Source organism: Papilio polytes, unplaced genomic scaffold (assembly GCF_000836215.1).
Source record: "Papilio polytes unplaced genomic scaffold, Ppol_1.0 DF824102.1, whole genome shotgun sequence".
NCBI lineage: Eukaryota > Metazoa > Arthropoda > Insecta > Lepidoptera > Papilionidae > Papilio > Papilio polytes.
The window spans coordinates 3,111,840-3,133,558 of record NW_013525102.1 but is presented as its reverse complement, the minus strand read 5'-3'; the positions used below and the strand labels follow the sequence as shown (position 1 = coordinate 3,133,558).

General features: G+C 33.4%; 1 protein-coding gene across 1 annotated transcript; it reads right to left on the bottom strand.

The window, feature by feature from the left end:
* Positions 1 to 4,000: 4,000 nt before the first annotated feature.
* LOC106099450 lies at positions 4,001 to 19,714 on the bottom strand. The gene is made up of 9 exons (XM_013278009.1): positions 18,416 to 19,714; positions 17,013 to 17,166; positions 15,696 to 15,924; positions 11,517 to 11,613; positions 9,221 to 9,353; positions 7,749 to 7,966; positions 5,183 to 5,444; positions 4,914 to 4,989; positions 4,001 to 4,323 (listed from the first exon to the last, which is right to left on the bottom strand). Exons 1-9 carry the CDS (start codon positions 19,712 to 19,714, stop codon positions 4,092 to 4,094), a joined length of 2,700 nt encoding a protein of 899 aa, XP_013133463.1. The 3' UTR covers positions 4,001 to 4,091.
* Positions 19,715 to 21,719: the final 2,005 nt, after the last annotated feature.

Here is a 21,719-nt window from a genome sequence, read left to right as displayed (position 1 = left end):
GCGGGTCGGTCGGTTACTAAAAGTACGAGTTCGAGGTTATCGGAACTGGTTGCTTGTCCGTCATCGCGAAAGACACAACGGGCGTTTCATTTATGTTAGTAAAGTGTGACCCGAACCCTTTTTGTACGGCACAGATTAAGATAGTAGTAAAGTTTAAACCTATAAGTATATCTAAATAATATGTCAGTAATGGCCGGATACTGAAACGAATCTTAAACATTTCGCATTGTGAGCGCCAATTACAATATGCCAGACGTCACAACGTTAATGGGACTTGGAGTTTAAGCGTGGTCTTTTGATCACCAATAATGATATCTAATAAGAAATATTTTCATTTAAGACTCTTTTTATAACATATTTAAATACCGTTTCAATATTCAGACGTACCTATAGACATAACATCAAATCTGACCCAGCTAACGATTCAATTTGCAGAAAATTAACTAAAGAAGAAAGTTTTTATATTCTGCGCAAGGAACAAGCTGCGTCAGTAAATCCACATTCTCATTTTATTTTTGGGAACTTCTAACGGTATTAACAGAGCATCGTAATTACAAAATCAAAACTAGATAATGTAATTAAACATGACAATTGAGCGTAAATGGTAGAGAGTAGCATTTGTCACCAAACATATGTTTATACATCTAAAGTTGGTTGTGGTACACTTACGGCTAAAGAGCTCAAGCCTTATAGGAGGCTTACTCCCAAACGTTAAAACGTTATTTATTTAAAAAAATGGTATTTCCATAAGTATAAAAGGTAGAAAATGTATTAAGCATTATTTTTGCGGGTTACACAATCATCTAACTAAAGCACCTAATATTGTAGTTAATTTCACTCTATAATAAAACTAGATACGTACAGCGAATTCAACATGCATTTATAATAGTTGCTCCCCGGTGCATAAGTAAAATAAATTGCTTTAAAAGTAGTCGCAGTCAGCTGGGACTTATGAAAACGTCCGGTTTTTACACAAAATATACAAGTACGTATGTTAGCTAATATATTATGTTATGAAGTTTACCGTTTTTTTTTACTATGAGTAAAAAGTTGGATTATTACATTTTGCGTAATGTAGAAACTGAACGCTAAAGTTAAATAAAAATATCTATAGTTTAAGATAAAATACACAGTTTTTCTAACCTTCATTTAGTTTCCGACGTAACACTAAATAATGAATATGCATATTTGTAGCTTTTTTAAAAACAATGTTTTGTACTTATAATAAAGATTTCAGTAATATGTAACATTAAACATTTTTATTAAAAATCTAGTTAACTAAAATATAATAATATTAAGAATACAGAACGAGTAGAGATTAAAGTTTTTTTTTATTACATTTGTGTTATTTTTCAAGATATATAATAGTAAGAAATAACAAATTTTTAGACTATTAAAATAATTTCTATTTATAATAATTGTGTGTTTAGATGAAAACATCAACTTTAAGTTAATAAAAATGTCTATATTTAAACGGATATGTATGACGGGATATAAAATCCCGATATTCCATTGAATACAAACGAAAAATCCTCATTATTGTACTAAAATGACGAATAATGAGGACATTTTAAGATAGATAACACTTATAGAAGTCGTCATAACATAAGTTTATTTGTCTATATCCTTGAATCTTCGAATTTAAAACAAGGCAATCGATTTATTATAATAATCTTAGTTTTTAATGATCAAGTAATTGATACTTTTTGATTTATTGGTTCGAATTTTATAAATGATCCTGTAACAACAGCAGTCGATTCTATGTTTTGATGACTTGACTTGAAAGGTTTTTAACTTTTTACTTATCTTTGAAGCATTTTCAGCCTTAAAGATCCTTCTATCATCAGATCCATAAATACATAGTTATATTTAACTGTGATGTATAGTATACTGCACTAGGTCATGTATTTAAAATTCAGTTTACATTAAAAGATAATAAGTATAATTTTAAAGTTGGTTCTAACGTATGAGCTAAACTACAATTTTTTTTTCTATTTTTGGTCGTCGGTAAGTAAAGCTATAAAATTTAATTTTCAAAACTACTTACAATGCCCTAATTTATAACAATAGTACTCTAACAAAAAGCTGATAAATATTTTTTACTTAAATCGATGTTATTTCTTTCTTTAACTTTATATGAAGAATATCTCGAACTGGATTGTATTCTATAAAACTAACAATGTAATTGACGAGACGAAAAAAAAAATGTAATCTCGAATACGACGAAAAACCCTTTTTATAATGTCGGAGTTTGATAAAGAAAATATGGAATCTTGGTCGAAGTTCTTATTAGAAATACTTACTGTGCCATACTTATTATATTAAATAAAGAATTTTTTGCATAAAAAAATGTACAACGATTCAAGATATGATCTTTTTGAGGTTAGAGTATTTGTACAAACATATCGCGCCTATCATACAAAAGCAATACTCTGTTTTACACAGATCATAATATTTTTTCCAACTGTCTTTTAGTAGTGGGTAGTCTAGTGAGAATGAAAATACCCATATATGTATATAAGTAGAAATGATTCAACGGTGACAGTCCACTTTCGGAACATTTGTTTAAAAAAAACTAATCATCTCTCTCACTCTCCCAAAAAATAGAGGTAACTATTTCGGCTTCGTTTCATGGTAACAGTAACATGGGGCATACAAGACCTCACAGTAGGTCAGTCATTTCTACCTACATACATCTATTTTTTGTCTCATGTATGAATCGTGCGAATATCAAGAACGTCACGTTCCCTCTTATTATTTACTTACGTATCTCTTCACTTCCTTGCGTATTAATTACAAACCCACTCGCAGTCTACATTTCTATGCGGAATATACGAAAAGCACTTGCTAGTATGTTGCCATACATAATTAAAAAAAACACGGACTCTGCCCAAGTTTGTATCTTAAAGTTATATTTTTATCGAGCTACATCTATGCCCTCTGTGCCTTCGAAAATTTAGACAAACCAACGTACTTTTTTGTAAATATTGATAGAAGTTAGAATATTTCTAGAAATTCTATGCTGAAATTTAAAAGCGGTAAACTCTGATCAAAGAATATCACAAAGCTAAGCCGTCATTACCGTATACCGGAAAGCATTTAATTTACTGAAAACCGAATGTGAAAACTAGGACGATGTAGTTTGCCAAAACAGTTAACGACCAAGTTACTGTTAAAATATCATTATTGTACTTTTGCTTTGTTCTAGAAAACATACAAAAGAAATTCCAACAACAGTTAACACATTTGTTTGTGTCTAAATTTCCATTTCACTCCGTTTTAAAGTTTACTAATATTATAAAGACGAATGATTTATATTTTTGTAAATTAAATAATGCTAACATGGACTATTTTATTACCATATTTTTTATTCTGCATTAACGATGTCGCGAGCATAAACTAGGTAATTATATTTTTTATACGGTCTTCCTTTTATAAAAAAATAAAATACCCATATATGTCTATAACAAGTAACATGTAACTTTGCAATAACTGAATAATACATTTTTGATGCTAATTAAATCAAAAACGTTCAGTTATTTTTAGATATTTTAGTATTGCTCTTATAATTGGTACAGAAGGTAAGATATTATAATCATTACGTTATAACAATCGCTACGATTAACAGGGATTTCGCGGGTATCAAGGAGGGTTCGTGGCTTCTATTTTGTCGTCCAATTAAAATTACAAACGGATAATATTAAATTTTCTAGTGTACATTTTGTAACGTTCTATGTTATGGAGGCACAGTAAGTATTTAAGTGTAAATATGCTGTCGATTACATGCATCTTGATGATTTTTATTAATTTTATGCTATGATTTATAAGAAAGAATTTTTGATTTTTAATTGTTGAAATGTTTATCAAAATTTCCTATCGCAATAAAAATGTTATTACTATATAGTTTAATATTTAAACGTTTTAATCTTAATTAATATTTTATCATAGTTAATCTTATTGCTAAATCACGTCGAACAAATTGTTTATGAAAAGGGGGAACTACTCGATAATAAAAATGTATAGTAAAATATTAAAGCTTGGGATACACTTGTGCAGTCGGTGTGATCGCTTCGACTACTTTTTAAAAGGTTTTATAAATCTTGACTAGAGCAGTTGTGTGGGTCTGGTGTGCGCGGCGAGGGGTCCTCATAAGGTGCGAGGTGGTCGGCGGCGAGGTCGCGCGCCACACGCTCCGCTGCCGCCAGCACTCTCAGCAGGTTCAGTCCAGCAAGCTTCCTCAGCTCCTCTATACTCCAACCGTCTTCCATCAGTTCCGCGAACAGCATGGGGTACGTCGACACGTCCTCCAAACCTTGCGGTGTACTGTGTGAATATGCACATTAAACAAGTATGAATAAATGCAATGTCTAGATATCTACTATTATTGGTTTGCTGATGGAGAACCATCTGACCAGAACTTGTAACTTCAATCTTACTATTTTACTAATGTTATAAATGCGAAAGTTTAGATAGATATATGGATTTTTGTTTGATAGAGTTTATAACTTAAACTGCTAAACTCATCTCTAGGAAATTTGGTAGAATAGTCTGGAGGAACACATAGGATACTTCTTTTTGTTTTTTTTTAATTCCACGCAGACAGAGTCGCGGGTGAACGCTAGTTTGTACATAAAGATAAATTATATCAACACTAACAATGCATTTAAACCTGGGGACGTAACCGATTTTCAAGTAGTATTTGTGATCCGTCGTCATACTATTTATTGTTACTCTCTTGTAGGTATTAAACGAAGCGCTTTCATTTTAATTAAAGCGACTACGTAAAATTGTATTCGATCCGGCGAGTCGAGCGTAAAATAGCCTCCGAGCGTTTTACAAAAACACGCGTGTAGTCGTTTTAACGTTTTCATTTTCAATGGATTTATTTCGAGCCAAAAGGAAAGCACACTTACTAGTTAATTCCATCGTAACCGGCGCCGAGGCCTACGCTGTCTACGCCGGCTATGCTACGAATGTGATTTATATGCGCTGAAAGATAAAAAACATTGTAACAAATGTGAAGATGCATTTGAGCACTATTACAAATTGTCGAAAATGTATATTGCAAAAAAATTGTCATTTTTCTTTGAGTCAAAGAGCACACCACTACCACTAACTGTTGATTAGTGCCTAAAATGGTTTGGGTATTAAACAGTTATGGTTAAGAAAGGATTGATCTTACCTATGGCATCCTGCACGGTAGCAGACTCGCTGCAGGTGAGAAATGAGGTATAGAAGTTGACCATAATGAGGCCTTTGTTGTTGGCGAGCATGCGAAGCACGCTGTCGGGCACGTTGCGTGTCACGTTGCAGAGCGCTCGGGCTGACGAGTGCGAGAAGAGAACGGGCGCACGAGACACAGCCAGCGCGTCGCGCATCGTGCGTTCAGATACGTGGGAGAGGTCCACCAGCATGCCAAGGCGGTTCATCTCTTTCACGATCACCTACATCACATATACATAAGTCATGTTGTAAAATACAAAGTAGTGTCGCAAAACGGTGGTTACGTGTTGTTATATTGAATTAAAAAAAAGTTAGTATCTTTAAGAATTAGTGACAACTAATGTATTCATAAACAATACTCAAATCGAAACTCAAATTATAAAAGTAATATTCTTTTTATAACATCCTCAGAACGTCTTCAAAAGATCTCATCTGAAAAATTAAATTTTATGTTACGCTCGGGATTGGCGGTAGAATTAAATGGTCGGGATTTAGTAGGACGAAATTAAATGTAGGAGAAAGCAAGCTTTGTAATGGGCGCTAAATGTTATAAATTTTAAGTTGAGTAGAGGGGCGCGCGGTGTTAACGCAGTACTTTGCACTGGCCAGACTCAATTTACCGACATTGCTGCAGAGCATTCACGCTTGATGAGGTTTCAATCAGCTTAGCTATATTCACCTTTAAATTCCATTTATTTAAGATTAATTTAAATTGTATTCAGTATTAATTTAAAGCAAATACTCTATCAAGTTATATGCTACTTAATTTGTATTTTAACAGTATTAAGACTGGGCTTGTAATTCATTTAATGCAGTGGTTGGCACCACTAAGAAGTAAAAAGAATTTGTTTTAGAAGAAATTGATTTTCTTGGTATCAAGTGCAATGTTTTATTCTCTTTTTAAATGTCTGGTGTATAACTTATAAAAACTTTGTTAAATCTCTATTATTAGAACATTAGTTTCATCTAAGCACTGCGCGATATCGGCGGGAAGTTTAAGACTTTATCTTCTTGAACAACGTGTATAAACTTTATTCTTTTCTCTTTGATGCAGAAGTTTAGTAATGGAGTTACCTCAGATAATATTTCTTCTAGAAATACTAGCACAGAGAATGTTTAATTATGTTCCATTCTAAAAAAATACTTAGCATTACACTAGACTAGAATAAAGTAAAATCTTCATATTAGAGAAGACAATTTACGTATGTATGTATGTATGACTGTAATTTGAACAAATTGTTGGTTTGTGTCAGTTGTTCGTGCAGTAACCACAGCTTAAACGCTTGTTCGTGGGACATTAAGGATTAAAGTACACGCTTTCATTTGACGTGAAAGTAAATTTTATTTTAAAACTCTGTTGAAGTTGATGATTAGAAATGGTCCGGCTTAATATTGGCATTACTGTTACAATATTTACTAATAAATTAATCAAAACTAGATATTATAAGCGTATCTGATGTGTAAGATTCAAAGTTCAACTGTATAATTACATATTCTGATTACGTATTGAAATGATATTAAAATATTGTTTTAAATCGAAGTCGGTATTTGCTGGCATCAAAGAGGAGGCGGTACGTGCCGCATTAATCATTCCAAGTTTACCGGCGAGCCGAGGCGTTTGTCTGAGCGCAATGTAAAGTAAAACTCATTAAATCATGAATACAGCGATTAATGTCTTTAATTACTCTAATAACTTTTAAATTTATTATATCCGCCATTAAGCGTATTGAATAAGATCTTGTTGTTCACTTCCGAAGTGCTCCAATTATTTTCAAACGTACGTAATTGTTGAAAAGTGATTTTTTGCTTTAATATTACGATGTGAGTGGTTTGAACAATGGTGAATGTACTGTAAAGTATCGCTGCACGTGAAACAAAGAGCTGTAAGAGCGCGAGTTGGTACAAAGCGAGATATTGCGATGCCACAGGATGTTTATGATTATGTGCACTCACTCCGCAAGACGTCTCAATATTTACGATTTTCTTTTTACTACATACTTCGATATTTCTTGCAATGCAACACTATTGATTTATATGACATAGGAGCATTACATCGGAACGTACAGTCGTTACTTAGGATCTAAACTTCATTCATCTACTATAGCGTTGTCGTTTTATGGACAGGTTTCGGATAAATTGGTGCTGCAAAACGGTCCGAGTTGGAAGCAATCACTTTATTTGTAGTTTTGTTGTTATTAGAAAAATAGATGAAACTTTTTGGTACATCCTTTTATTAAATAATACATAATCAACAAATGTGTGATTTTTTAAAGAAAAAAATACGTAAACCCAACATTGCTTATTAGAGTCTTTAATATTTTCAGTTATTTTTGAATGAGTGTTGAAAAGATTAACTTTTTTTAATAAATTACAATTAAGTTGTCATACTAAGATGAAACATAGATACTCGCTTATTGCAACAAACCAAATACTTTAAGCCAAGCTCAAAAGACAACAAAGTAAATCGTGTTTAGGCAACTGTAATTCGATTGCAGGTGAGGCAAATTTCACGGTACATTACTCACTTTGCCAAAGGGAGTAAGTCCACCTCTTTGTGAGGGATCAGTGCGGTCGGCGGAGGCGCACTCTGCCCACGGAGTGTCGCAGGTGGACGTCAGCGTGAGGTAGCGCACGCCCACTTGGTACAGGGTTCGCAGCACGCCGAGGGAGCCCCCGATTGCATGCCCACCTTCCACACCCACAAGCGAACAGAGGCGATGGTTCGTGTGCGCAGCTATTATGTCTGTAACAAATTTGAGTTTAATATACATTCAAAACGTAAACGTTGAGTGTAGATTCAAAACTTAAACGTTGGTAGATAAACCAACGTTAAAATTGGTTTTGTTTATAAAAATGATAAAATAATTGAAATAGGAATCATAAAATGGTAATAAAAATGTTTCACCGATTTCAGTAAATAGAATATATATATAGAAACGAATTAACTGTGCTTCATCAGATTTAAAGAGGGTTTGTGTGATTTGTGATTTGAACGATTTAAACGTATCCGGGGAATAGGTGAGTGACCTATTATGTAAAATAATTAGTCAACAGTGGGCAGCAGCGGGTCGGGCCGGCGATGCCCCGGGCTTTCTCCGCCGTTTACCGCCGGCCCACAACTTTGCCACTGGCCGTCAACTAATTAAATTCATAAATAACAAAGGGTTAATACATTAAGGACGGCTTCCGCAAATCCCATCTGTTTTTTTACAACCCATGAAATATTCAAGAAGTTCGTCTTAACACTTACATAGGACGAAGCAACGCTAAAAAAAGTAAAGCCCTGTTCATGACTTGCATTACAATTACCGAGTCCCGGGCTTTTTGTTAAGAAGTTTTATGAATTTAAAACAAATACTTAATAGTATGTAAATTGTGAGGTTGAAGGCTCTGTGGTTAAAAGTTCAACTAGCTGTCGTGTCGCAATCGACGATTGATTCTCATCAGGGTTTAAACAACAATCACTATTAAATTCTTAATCTGGGAGTGTTGACAAATTTTGTTTTGTGATGTTTACCTAATTTTTTGTGATTGAAGTTGCTTTACAAACATGAATAACGTGGAAAACAGTTTTTATCATGTCAAAGTATTGAATGTTTTTCTTGTTTTTGTCCGAACACTTTTCCTGAAGAAAACTGTATAATGCACCATTAGCTGTGTTACAAACATGATTACTTTGGAAATTGCTTTTGCTTTTTAATCAACCTGCAATTAATAAGCAACAAGTTTAAAGATGAGCTCTAGCGGGAAACTTTGTGAAACACCTTTCGCTTTAAATTTCCTACCACTGAACGTAGGGTTACAGAAATTATTCTCTGTTATAAATTATTTTAAACTTGTTTTGTGTATTTATGCATTGAAAGATTACAAAAGTCAAGGCTTATTGGTACGTTTTGAGGTTGTTTTACAGACTTTATAAATAAAGTCTTAAGGAAGTTATACGATTTTTTTTCAATACTGCTGAAGGTAATGATTTTCATGCTGTTCCGAATCTTACCATCAGCAGACGTGCAGAGCGTGAGTTGTGGATGGTACTTGTCGGTGAGTCTCTGTATGAGGTCTATTTGCTCGAAGGTCAGTTGCACGGCGTCCCGGTGCTGCGCGTCGCACGGCACGTACGCTGCCCAGAACTGATAACACACAAACAAATAACGGTGGAAGAGTCCGCTGAATCTTCACGAATGTGACGACTCGCCCGGTGTAATACCACGTCCACAAAGAAGACAGGCATGAAGTCGAAGCAATTCCGCGTTTCGTCAGTCACATTGCATTGTTGTACGAGTACAAGTATAAAAAACTAAGATCCTATTTCCACGTAGCGAGTAGTCGTGCGACTATGTTCTGCGGACAGATAATGGAGTTGCGTGACTTATTTTTACTGGCCCGTCCACTACTGTTATAGAAAATAGACAGTCTCTTCCAGACGGGGTTGTTTAGTCAGAAAGTGGAAATAGGAACTACGAACGTCTTAATGGAAATTGTTTTTTGCTGTTTCCCCAAAATTATTTTTGTAATCAACAGGAGCAATATCTAAATAACTTGGTTTAAACCAACGCATATGACAGCATTGCTCTGACATACACGATAAAATAGTACGCACGGGCTGCATCAGTCCGTAGTCGGAATATGAAATTCGCTTTCATCGGATGCAACGACACGTATGTAATAGAAAACGTGAGCTCTCCCGGTTAACGACTGACTTTTTTTTAATTTTCCATTTAAAATTGTACAACAATGTTTGCGCTTGAAGGTTGACATTATCATGTATTCAGCATGTTTGTCTTTCGTTGTATTATTTTGTTGTTTAGAATATTTTATGTTGTCCCAAGAATATGCTTATTACTTTTTATTGTAGACTTTGATATTGAGCAAAAACGTATTGACAAGATTATTAAGGTCGTAAAAAATATAAAATTGTGATAGTATCTATATTTTGAGGACTCTTATAAATAAGTTCTTAGAAAAGTAACACTTAAAAAATGTTATTTTCATTTTGCTACAATAAGGCTGTTGGTCTTCGGCTATATTTGAACCACTTTATGATTTGAATACTAAAGATCGCATCATTTTAAGTGTACTTTAAGTTAAAGTAAGTTGTAAATGGCGAACTATTGACTAAATATTCTTGACAAATATAATTATTCTTCCGAGTCAAGAATTATTAGTAACTAACTAACTAAACTAATTAATTAATTATAATCTGAGGTTTTTATAAAACAAATTTTTTACACACATAATTAAAAAAATGGAATTATCGTATTGTGTTGAAATAATCATACAAAATATGTTTCAAATTTACTTTAAAACATCATAATCAGGTTACCAGGGAAACATGAAACCAGAATTTATTAGGTCATTGTGTTTCATTATTAATGCTTTCAATGCAGTACTTTGTTTACGAATTTGCGTTAAATCAAACGTAAAATTTTGTTACCTACATATTTTTTATTTATATCACCCTTGTTTCCATTATAAAAGTAATGACAATATACACACAGACTTTGTATCCTTTGATCTTAGATCATTGTGAAAGGGCTCTAACATCTTGTTTCCTTTCGGGTTCTATTTTTTAAATAATCGTTTGTAGTCATAACAAATCGTGATTCAAAGTGAAACAATTTGATTTATAAAATGAATTATTAATAATCTTTAAAAGTAAGTATTGAAACGATTATAAAATCGAGTATTGTGAATAGAAATTTTTAAAAGTCTGTATACTATGTAGCATTCTAACAGCGAAAGGCAAAAGAATAGCTCAATCAATTTTGTATTTCAACCTGTCGACACCAAACTAAAATGTTTTCACGTTTCGAATTTTTCTATTCGCCCAAGGAAGTGTTCAATTTACACATTTTACAATACTCTAAATTGTATGTGATATTCTGTTACTAACATATTTATTGCAATGAAAATAAAATAACATTTCCAACGCGATTTGCAGCATTATCGTTACCAATGTACAACTGAAATTAATAAGATGAAAACTCTGAAAATGGAAGTTTGAGAGTAGCCCCCATAGCAGACAAGGTAAGAAGTAAAAGGTTAGCATGGTATGGGCATATTATGAGGAGGCATGAATCGCATGTTACAAGGAGAACGTTAGTTATGAGCGTGGAAGGGTACATCGGTAGAGGTAGACCTAGAAAGAGATGGATGGATTGTGTAAAAGGTGACATGATCAAAAAGGGAGTGATGACTGAGATGACGTATGATAGAGTTATGTGGAGGACAAAAACCTGTTGCGCCGACCCTACGGGAGTAGGATAAGGAGATGATGATGATGATATGCTTACTTGTGCTGAAATTCTTCCTTGCTTGAGTCTCGGCAGATCCGTATGACTCCAAGAGCTCGTGGCCCACGGCGCTATAGTTCTTAGATCCTCGTCAAACCTAGACAAAATTTAAAATGTTATAAACGGTTTTATGTTTCTACTTCTTCTTTTATTCAGTCACTAAACTGTTAATTTAGTATGACATTTAGTTGGTAATCTTACTTTGTTAGATTTTGTAGCCTTAACGGCTAATCGGATTTCGATGACATTTGGCATAGATGTAGAGGATAGTCTGGAAGAATAGTTTTTTAAATTCCGCGCGGTTGGAGTCGCGGGCGAAAGTTAGATACACACGCACTTAAATCATTAAGCATTAAAACTATCTTCCCCTTTTCTCGGCTACGCAGCGTCTGCAAGACAAAAGACTTCCATATTCTTAAAGTCTTAAAAAGAAAATTCCTAAATGTAATCTTAGCTTACAGTAGTGAAAATGCATGAGAAAATAAATTTCCAGATATTTCGATTAAAATTAATGATTATGTCCACTTGGAAAATCACTCGATGTGAACGGTTGTGATTGCCAAGATATTATAGCTTTCAAGCGGCAGTTAATCAATTTATTGTTTCATAAAAATACCTTTGACGTCATTATTTCTAAATATATTATGAAAATCACTTAACTGAGCTTTTATATCTACTATTTATTTTCCTATAACTGTTATTGGTAATATCTAAAACAGAGTAAAACAGCGTGACATTAGAAGTGATCAAAGCAATGAAAAGGTTACGCCCTCTTATGTTCTAAAAGAAAATCTATTTGTATTATATCTACGTTTGTCAACAACCAACAGTGTTTAAATATAAACCTTTTTCATACGGAATCTTCAATTATTATTGAACCTAAGTTGCTTAGTGTAATAATTTACACCTTGATTTCAAACATCGCATAGATTCAGTAAAGTTAAATCAATTGGTAACAAAAAAATTGTTAATAACCATGGCATGGCAGAGCGTCTGCGGCTCAGTGGTTTGAACACTTGACTTGTAATCTATGGGCCTTGGGTTCGAATCCCGTGAAGTACCAATGTGATTTTCGATTTTATCGAATTTCATGTGTACATGATTTAGCCAACGTTCCTACATCGAAGGAAAACATCGTGATGCAACCTGCACATATAATATATCAGCGAAGAAATTCGAAGATGTATGTGAAGTCGACCAACTTATTAGGGTAGGCTCCGAGCCCCTTAGTGGGGACATATAGTGAGCTGGTGATGGTGATGATGTGGGTAAAAATCACGAAAGTTTAAACATATAAATCAATTAGTATTATTACCAAATTCTACGAAACAAAGAATAATACAAGAACTACATTCGAAATGGTGAAAAGTAGCATTACATTTCCGTTTTGTTTCTGTTGCTCGATGTTGTCGGGCTAAGCCGCGTATAAACCCGCCCGAGGATCCGCGGCTGGCAACTAGCGGCATTATAAAGGGCTCCTTGCGCCCCGAGAGCGCTGCATATGTGTCACGCGTCGCAACTCATTTGTAATTTTTTGATGCAGCGTACTCTCTCGTCCTATACCAGTTAACTCTACGCTTCTAGCACAATGACTTGCATTGTTGTAACATTTTTAATTCACTGTAAATAGTTCTCTTAATTAGAATAGTGCGTGGGTTTGTTTTTACATGAAAATCCTTAAAATCGTGCAACTTTTTTGTTTCTGTACGCTAACATACATCCTTAGGTTTAATTTTCTTTAGTAAAGTGGTGTGTTTTTACGGTACCTTAGTTCTGAAAGCGATTAGAAAAGATAATATAATATAAAAAATTAACGTTAAAAGAATAAATTTGTTTGAATATGCATCTGTTTTCGTGTTTTCTACTGAAATAAATTCAAGATAATGAATTGGATATTTGTTCTAAGTTTTAATACTTAGAATATATCAAGTGTTGTTGGTCTTTATATCGATTAAGTTGAAAACCTGTGCTTATACATAAATTTCAAAGTCAGTTTTTACCGTCAGGGTTTTTATGGTTCATTAATTATATTCGTCATGAGTTTTATCATTAAAAAAGAAGGGACAGCTGTCGCTGTCGTCAGCGCGCACGTAGGGCTGCCACTTAAAATAATTGTTTACGGAGCAAAGATCTCTGAGAGAACTTGTGTACTGTTATTGCGTTTTAACAAATGTTAAAACGTATCCGAATAAACTATGTTATGTAAATATTTTTGAATACAAAATATGTGTTCAGTAATAATGGTGATAAATAAACATACATGATTATAGTTCCAAAATAAGAAAATTCTGTTACGAGACGTATAGAAAGGGGAAATATCCTCTTTGTGTACATCTGTTGATTTAGGGTAGGTAATACATCTGCATTTGCGAATGTCTATTTTCAGCGGTCGCTTTGCTTTTTCGGCGAATTCCGATGATTGCTCGTTTGCTACATTATCATATAAAAAACCTGTTATTTCAGAATCGCTAAGTTCTCACTAAATGTTAGTGCTTTTGTAGGGTATTCCATTTATATAAAACACACACACACACGTTAGTGCACAACCTTGTTATATGTATGTATGTTCTGGAAAGCTAAAATAAACGAAGCCAAATTTTAAATCTCTAGCGCATACGTCTTTAAATATTTTAAAAAAATCTGAGAGAGAATCTCGACTGTATTTAAAAATGCATTTCTTAAATGATTTTTGCGGAGCGAAAGTGGACTACTATATAAAACGTGTACTTGCGTTGTGTTGATTAAATTAATATTTTACGTTAATTTGCTAAAGGAAAATATTAAAAAATTAACAATGCAAATCTTGTACAGATGTCTATTAATTCTGTTAATTCTGTGTCTTTACTGTGTTGTGATTGAATAAAATACTAAGTAAACAATAAACAAATTAAGGTTATAAATAACACATTTTTATCGATATAAAAATTTTATATTTTTAAACATCTCCGCTTACAAGCAATGCAGATGAAACATCATGCGTTTGTAAAATTAATTGGATGCTGTTACGTTTTTTAACGTTAAATAAAAAAAAGAAAAACTCGATGAACAGTTTTTCATTCCATCAAAATCGATTTACGGCTAATTGGTTTGAAATTCAAACTCGTCACTAGATATTTTAAAATGTCCAGAACGGTTATGTTAAAAACTAGGTGAAACCTACGATGCAAAGCAAAATGTTGATAATATGAAAATAATTATAGTGCAAGCAAAAATAATTTAAAACGTTATATTATTTTTAGATTTTTAGGGTTCAAAACTACTACTACTAGCATCCTCAGTGGTGGCATAGAAACGTATTGGGGACAAGTATACAAACAGTTTTATTTATTTTACGTTAAATTGTAAACACCCAGCGGGTTTAAATAGTTCTACTAATAAAAAAAGCTGCTGATAGAAAATAAGGATAGGATTAGATCTTGTAAATAGGCCTATTTGAAATAGTTTGTAATAATAGGAAATCAAGAGAAAAATTTGAAAATGCTCATTACTCGAAGGCAGATCGATACTAATTTGTAAGAATATTGCCTTCTAAAATATATTTGTCGTGATTTATATGTCTGGTTGATATGTCCGCAAATTTGACGATGGAACTTTATGTGTTCGGCGGAGATAAGGTGCTTAATGATGCCCCTTGATATCTAATATTTTTATATTTTTATGCCAATGTAAAGTTAATTAAGATATCTAACTTTTTATAGTTTAAGGGAATAATAAGCATTTTTTAATTAATTATTGTACCAACTCTCGGAAAGAATTCCAAATGTATGTTTTCAATTAATTTATAAGTAATCTTTTTGGTATATTTAAGGTTTTAGTCTTTGTTGTGAAAGGAAATTTCTAAGTAAGTCAACGTAATATAAAATGTCTACATTATTCACAGTTACTATATACAATAAGAAATACAAAACAGACTAATTGCATAGTCGATTGTGAATGACAAAAGCCGCAAACGAAGCTCAATAGAAAAGCGTTAATAGAAAATTACACAGGATTTCCATGTTCGTTAAGAATTATCACTATTTGAATTATCTTATATTTGCATGATTGTATTTATTTCTTAGTCATTAACCATAAAGGTAGTAATATTGTTGAGCATATTTTTACTAAGTTTGTAAACAAAAGCATGATGCTTTTTTTATACCAATAATATTGATAATGAAATAAAAATTTAATACATACCTGAAATCTTTGATTCGATTATGAAGAAACTTTCGTATGTTCCAAGGTAAGTCATTGTGTCCGTCTATCAATGGAGTGTCGTGTAGCAGCCGCTCAGCGAGGCGTAGTCTTTCATGCAGGGGCGCGCCAGGCGGGGCCCGCAGCGCCAGCGGCCCGGCCACACATGCAGTACCCGCTACTAGCACCAAGATCGCAACGCAACACCATCGACGATGCCATACTGAGAACCCTGATTATAGAAAACATGATATGTAGGTTATTGTAATTTATTCAAGGTAATCTTGACTTACGCTTTTGAGAGTCGTGAAATAGATTTCGAGTGGTAGGTTCTACACAACAATAAATCTAATAGGATCCAATTATTTAAATTATTTCAACTACAAAAGAATAAAAAGGCAAATTTGATAAAAAGTTTAAAAATAGGATAATTTCAACAATATATATATAATCATATTTTCAACTTTAACAAAATTATGCTTTGATAATAATAGCACTTAGCATTGTTTTGTCGTTTTACGAAGTTTTATTAAACATACATATTTGACGTATAACTTTAAAATTTTAATTTTTGTTTGTTGTATTACTTATTTAAAAGTTTACTCACATAGTACTCTACATATTAATTTATTTTGTTCTTATATTTTAAATTATTGTTTGAGTACGAAAGTTTACGAAAAAGCTAAAGAAAAGTTGTTTATTGTTGGAAAATTTGTAAAATTTTCATTGATTCAACAATAAACTGATAATTATATTTACATATTAATACCCTCAAATGACAGAAGCAATTTTCATTTCTTAACATAAGACGAAATTGCTGAACCTAACGTTAAATTTTGTCTGATAACTGTGGTAGAAGCGCTATTTGCAGACAAATCTCAAAATAAAATGGTTTTTGTATCATGCAGCATTATAAATATTGAATCAATAATTTTTAATTGGTTCAATAAATCATTTAAATTAAACCAAAACGCTCGTCGTCTAACGTTGATCCAACACAACAAGATTATGTTAATACTTATTAGTCCCGCAATTTACTAATTTCGCAATGTGGTTTGTTGATTGACTGAATGTTCACAAACCGCAACATAGGCGGTAATTAACGCCTGTATATGAAAGTTATGAATCAACGAAGGTCATTAGTTCTATTAATATATGTATTACAATTGTGACAAAACATTTATCTGTTCGCTTAACTTAAGTTAAGCTATGCTTTACAGTGCATTTTTTATTTGATCTGAAGGTATAGTAAGAAAGGTAAGTAGGTATATATATTATGATAATTAACGGGAATTACGAAATGAATATGTGTCGACTAACGTGAAGAGTTGGCAGTGGTTGTTGAGCTGTGGCTAGTGGTCGAGGTGGTCCCGGTTGGCAGCCACTGGCCCGCCTTGCAGGCGACGCACGCCGCACCCCGCCCGTTCTGACCACGCTCCGTCACATCCGGAGCGGGCGCCGTACGTTTTTTTCCCTGTAATGTTTCAACTCATTAACATTTCCCCCCCAGCACTTCAAGGGTTAACTACCTTACATTAACTACCGTGCAAAATAATTACCAGTTAAGTGAGCACTATGAATAATCTATGAAATTAACCTCAAAATGTTAAACACTCACTTGGCTCGGTATTCAACATGTTTGAAAAAAGATGTAAGAGCACTCGACGAGAGTGAGTGCTTTAAAAATGTAAAAGTGGATTCAAATCCCGATTTTGTTAAAGACGCAATCTGTGACTCGGCCGAGATAAAAGAGTCATCTATAATGTATGTATTCGATTTCCGAGGATTCTCTTTTCAATATTTAAATACTTGAACCCTTTTCAGTTATATGTTCGTGGTATCAATCTTCCCTGTCGATCAAAGACCGCATTGATTAACTCGCTCTTACTGTTTGAGACCAAGTTCTTAAGAGAATATTAAATTAAATGAAAAGATGTTGAGTTTATACTGTGTTTTATAATATAAAATAATTTATATCTTATTCACGATGTTTTTACGATTACTTCGAATCTGCCGCGTACATTATTCACTTGTGTGACAGCGAATAACCCTATAAAGTTTTCGTTATACACTGTACAGACAATACAATGGAATTTTATACGCTTTTAGGTGCTTATATACGTTATGAATAATCCGTAGACAAGAAAAGGGACACCCAGTATTTGGCTAATATTTTGGCAGGATTATAATCTGGCGTATTGTGAAACGAAAGTCAAAGGAATAACAATTAGTCGCAAAATAAAAGAAACTTGCTCAAGCTTTTGCGGATTTACAGAAAGAGATTATTTATGTTTATTGTATAATATCGTGAGCAATTATTGGGTTCTTTAAAATATCACTTAAAATACATAAATCTTGAAACTATATTTCATCTCTTCTAAAAATATAAATCAAGCAACTGGCAAGGGTAAGAAGGAAGGTTATCCGATTCAAAATTGATTTATAATAAAATTACGTTCATTAACTCTCTCATTACCCGTTAACTTAAATCGTTTCTTCACGAACATCATGAAATATTTTAATGATCATTTTACAAAATCAATTTCAAATTAGCTTTTCTTTTTTGAATTAGCACATTGAATTAAGAAATTAAGAAAAGGATAAGTTAACTTCAAACTTATCCTTTTCTTAATTTCATAGTTAAAGCAAACATTTTTAAATTATACTGCTTTATCAATATCAGGCAAATTAATACCAGGATACTAAAATTTACTTAAACTTACGTGTGTATCATAAAATATAGAAGGAATCCTATTGTCTCGCCGCGAATCGCAAGTACATTGCGCCTGCACAGGCCGCGGCACATTCCTGCAGCCCCTGTCGATGCTCACAAAAGACTGGCCATCGTCGTTTATGATTATATCATTACTGGCACTTCTCGAGTCGAACACATTATCGTCCCTCGACCAAGAATCCGCTGTGACCCTGTCTCTAAACCGTTCACTTGCAAAGTCGTTGTAAGACATCTGTCTTCTTATACTTCTGCATCTACTACGATTATCTAGAGTAGAGAATTTCTTCACCTCTCTAACAGGAGATTGTCTGGATACAATATCGTTGTTTAAATCAAACTTTTTAAGTTTCAAAACTTTATGTCCACCAGAACTAGTTTCAGCGCTGTCGCTGTAATCTCTCAATCTATCAAAACATTGATCCACATTCGAGGAAAAGTTCGCGTAGGTTGTAAAGTTTTTTAGATCATCCTTCGATTGCATACTCGAAGATGAAAACGTTCCGCTTTGACTGTTACTTTTCCGCTGTGACTTCTCAACGAGAGACAACATGGATAGTTTCTTGAGAGAGCTCGACGAGGCCGACGTTATCTCGGCCAGTTGGACCGCGTTTTGATGTTTCTTTGTTATTGCCTCGCCGCCTATTTTTTTCAGATTGGATAACTTTCTTTTTAGTTTTTGCATTAAAGTATTTGTTTGGTCGTAAGCTATAAGTTGCTTGGAGATGTAATTTGAGACCCCGATGGTCCGCGCTTTACTATGCTTTCTGTCCAAACTTCGGTGTGATCCACTCGCGAGGTGGCTACGTCCGGTGTCTCTTTTAATTCTTTCTAAATCGTAGATATTTAGTGTGTGTCCTCTTTGCTTTACTACATCTCGACGATAATTCAGATAGTTGTTTTGTTGCACGTTACAGTTACAAACCAAATCAAATTCGTGTTCAGACATTTGCTTATTGAAACATTGACGCTGAGCCGCGAGTGCGAGACACGCCTCACATTCTACGCCGAGGAGAAGTTCAAGACTTGTGTTTCTGATAAAACCGTCGCTAAAGGTACGCGAACGGAACTGTGTCCCATGATGGCCTAAACGTGAATCCCAGTTGGGCGTGACGCCAGTGTCCTCGGAGCTGCTGGGCCCCTCGACGGCGTTGGCTTCGTCATCCATCATAGTGGCGGCGTCGCGATTCACCTGTATGACCCGGGGCTGGCGAAACACGCGGCTGTCGCTGCGCACTGAACATCGCGAGGGTGAAGGTGACGACCGCTTGAAGTTATCCACTTGGATCATTTTGATGCTTTCTAGTATATTTTATTCCTGCAAAATAAATCTTAAGTTACTCTCAATAAAACAGACGATTTAATATTTTCATACAAACATAATTCGCTTGTTCAAACATTACGAAAACCTATTTATCATCAGTCAAAAGTAGTCTAATATACATGTAATGATATAAACCAAAAAATGTAAATAAGTTATGTATTATCTTTGGAGACAAGTATTATTCAATTGTTTATTCCTGTATTTAAATGATCTACTTTTATTTCTTTTAATATAAGTAATTAATACTTTATCTTGTAAAATTCTATAGCAATAACACCGTTGTCTATACGCACAGGTAGGTATTGCGAAGGTAACTGATCTATGAGGGTACACGTTGAACCCTTTGTCGTTACAATACAATAAGCCCAAGTTGACAGCTGTCAGTTCTAGCTAATTAGAATTGTGAATCAACTAATTGGAAATCGGAGAAATTGATTCAGTAACTTATGACTTTGTAATTAACTTAACTTTAATGTTATATTGTTTACTGTTTTGCTGACTTGTTTGTCCATTCTACGCCGACACTTGGAATGGGTAAATTGTTACTTAAGTAATCTCTAGTGTAAATTTTCTAAGTAAGAACCATTTAATGTAGAACGTTAGCATTTTGTTTTATTTCGATGGTAATATTTGTAATTGTATATTTAGATATTGATAAACTTTTTTTTTTCATTATATCTGCTGTTTGCTACATAGATTTCTCTAGTTAAAATTATTGAAATAATTGAGTTATTTACTTTGATATACTTATCTTGTACATTCTAATATACCCACTTGTTAATTAAAAACAGCGAGCGTGACTTTATTCCTGAAATTAAGGGTGCTTTGTAATTTGTATTTACCACACCATATTTGTTCCCCCTCTTTGTTACGTTCATAGAAACTCAATTAATTTTTGTAAAATTTAATCCGTTAGATGAAAAGTGTTTTAATTTATAAATATATTTAAATTCTTGTTAATTATAAAATATAGTCGTTTTATTAGTGTAACGATATTGTTAATGTTTAAAAAAGACAGCAATAACTCAATTTCCATCACAACAATATGTTTTAAAGTTATATTTGTATTTAAGTATGGTATTAAATACACATATCGGAAAGAAAACTACTTGTACGTTTTAAGTTAATATCCTTGTTTAAAAGGAAACCAGATCAAATTAATGAACTTCTGTTTATACTCCATAGGAATAGGGTAAGTATTGGGTTTCGCGTGTTGAACAAAGACAAACTAAGTTGATTGCACTTTATAAGAAAACAACTCTTGTAATAATATTGAGGTGAGATAGAGTATCAACAAGATATTAGTGTATTTTGTACAAACATTTAATTAACTGATTTCTTGTGTAGTTGGAGGTAATGTTAGTATATAATTGTATATTTCTGCAAATAAAAAAACGCTGTATTTTTTTGTTTATAGTGATCATACACCGCGTGACGTCATTACGTTTTTGGATATGTAATATAATCCGACAAAAAGCGTCTAATGATCAGAGTATGGGGGTGTTCATTCCTGCTTGTTCTAACAAGTTCCCGTATTTTAAATACAAATAATAAAGAGTTAAGATCGATTACAAATAACATTTTTAACTTGAAGTAAATTTAAACGAGTAGAATTGCGTAGGTTTATTTGGCAAAAAATTATACAGTCCAGCTTGATTCTTTTTATGTTTACTTGACTCGCTTTGAATACAAATCGCGAAGAGAATGCGCGAAAAAATTGTTATTCAACAGAAGTCAAGTTGAAACCGTTCATTTTCTTTATTTTTCTTCAATTACATCGTTATTCATTCGTAGCTCGGCGCATCACTGTTGCCGCATTTTCCGGCTTGCTAAAAATTAGCTGGAGGGGCTAAAGGCTCGGATGAAAGATTTCACGACAGAGTTAACTGACAAGAATAAGGCATTTTTCTTTGTTTTATGTTTGCTTGGTAGCGTGCAGTGTATCTTTTGTGACTTGTGCTCGTTTTCATAT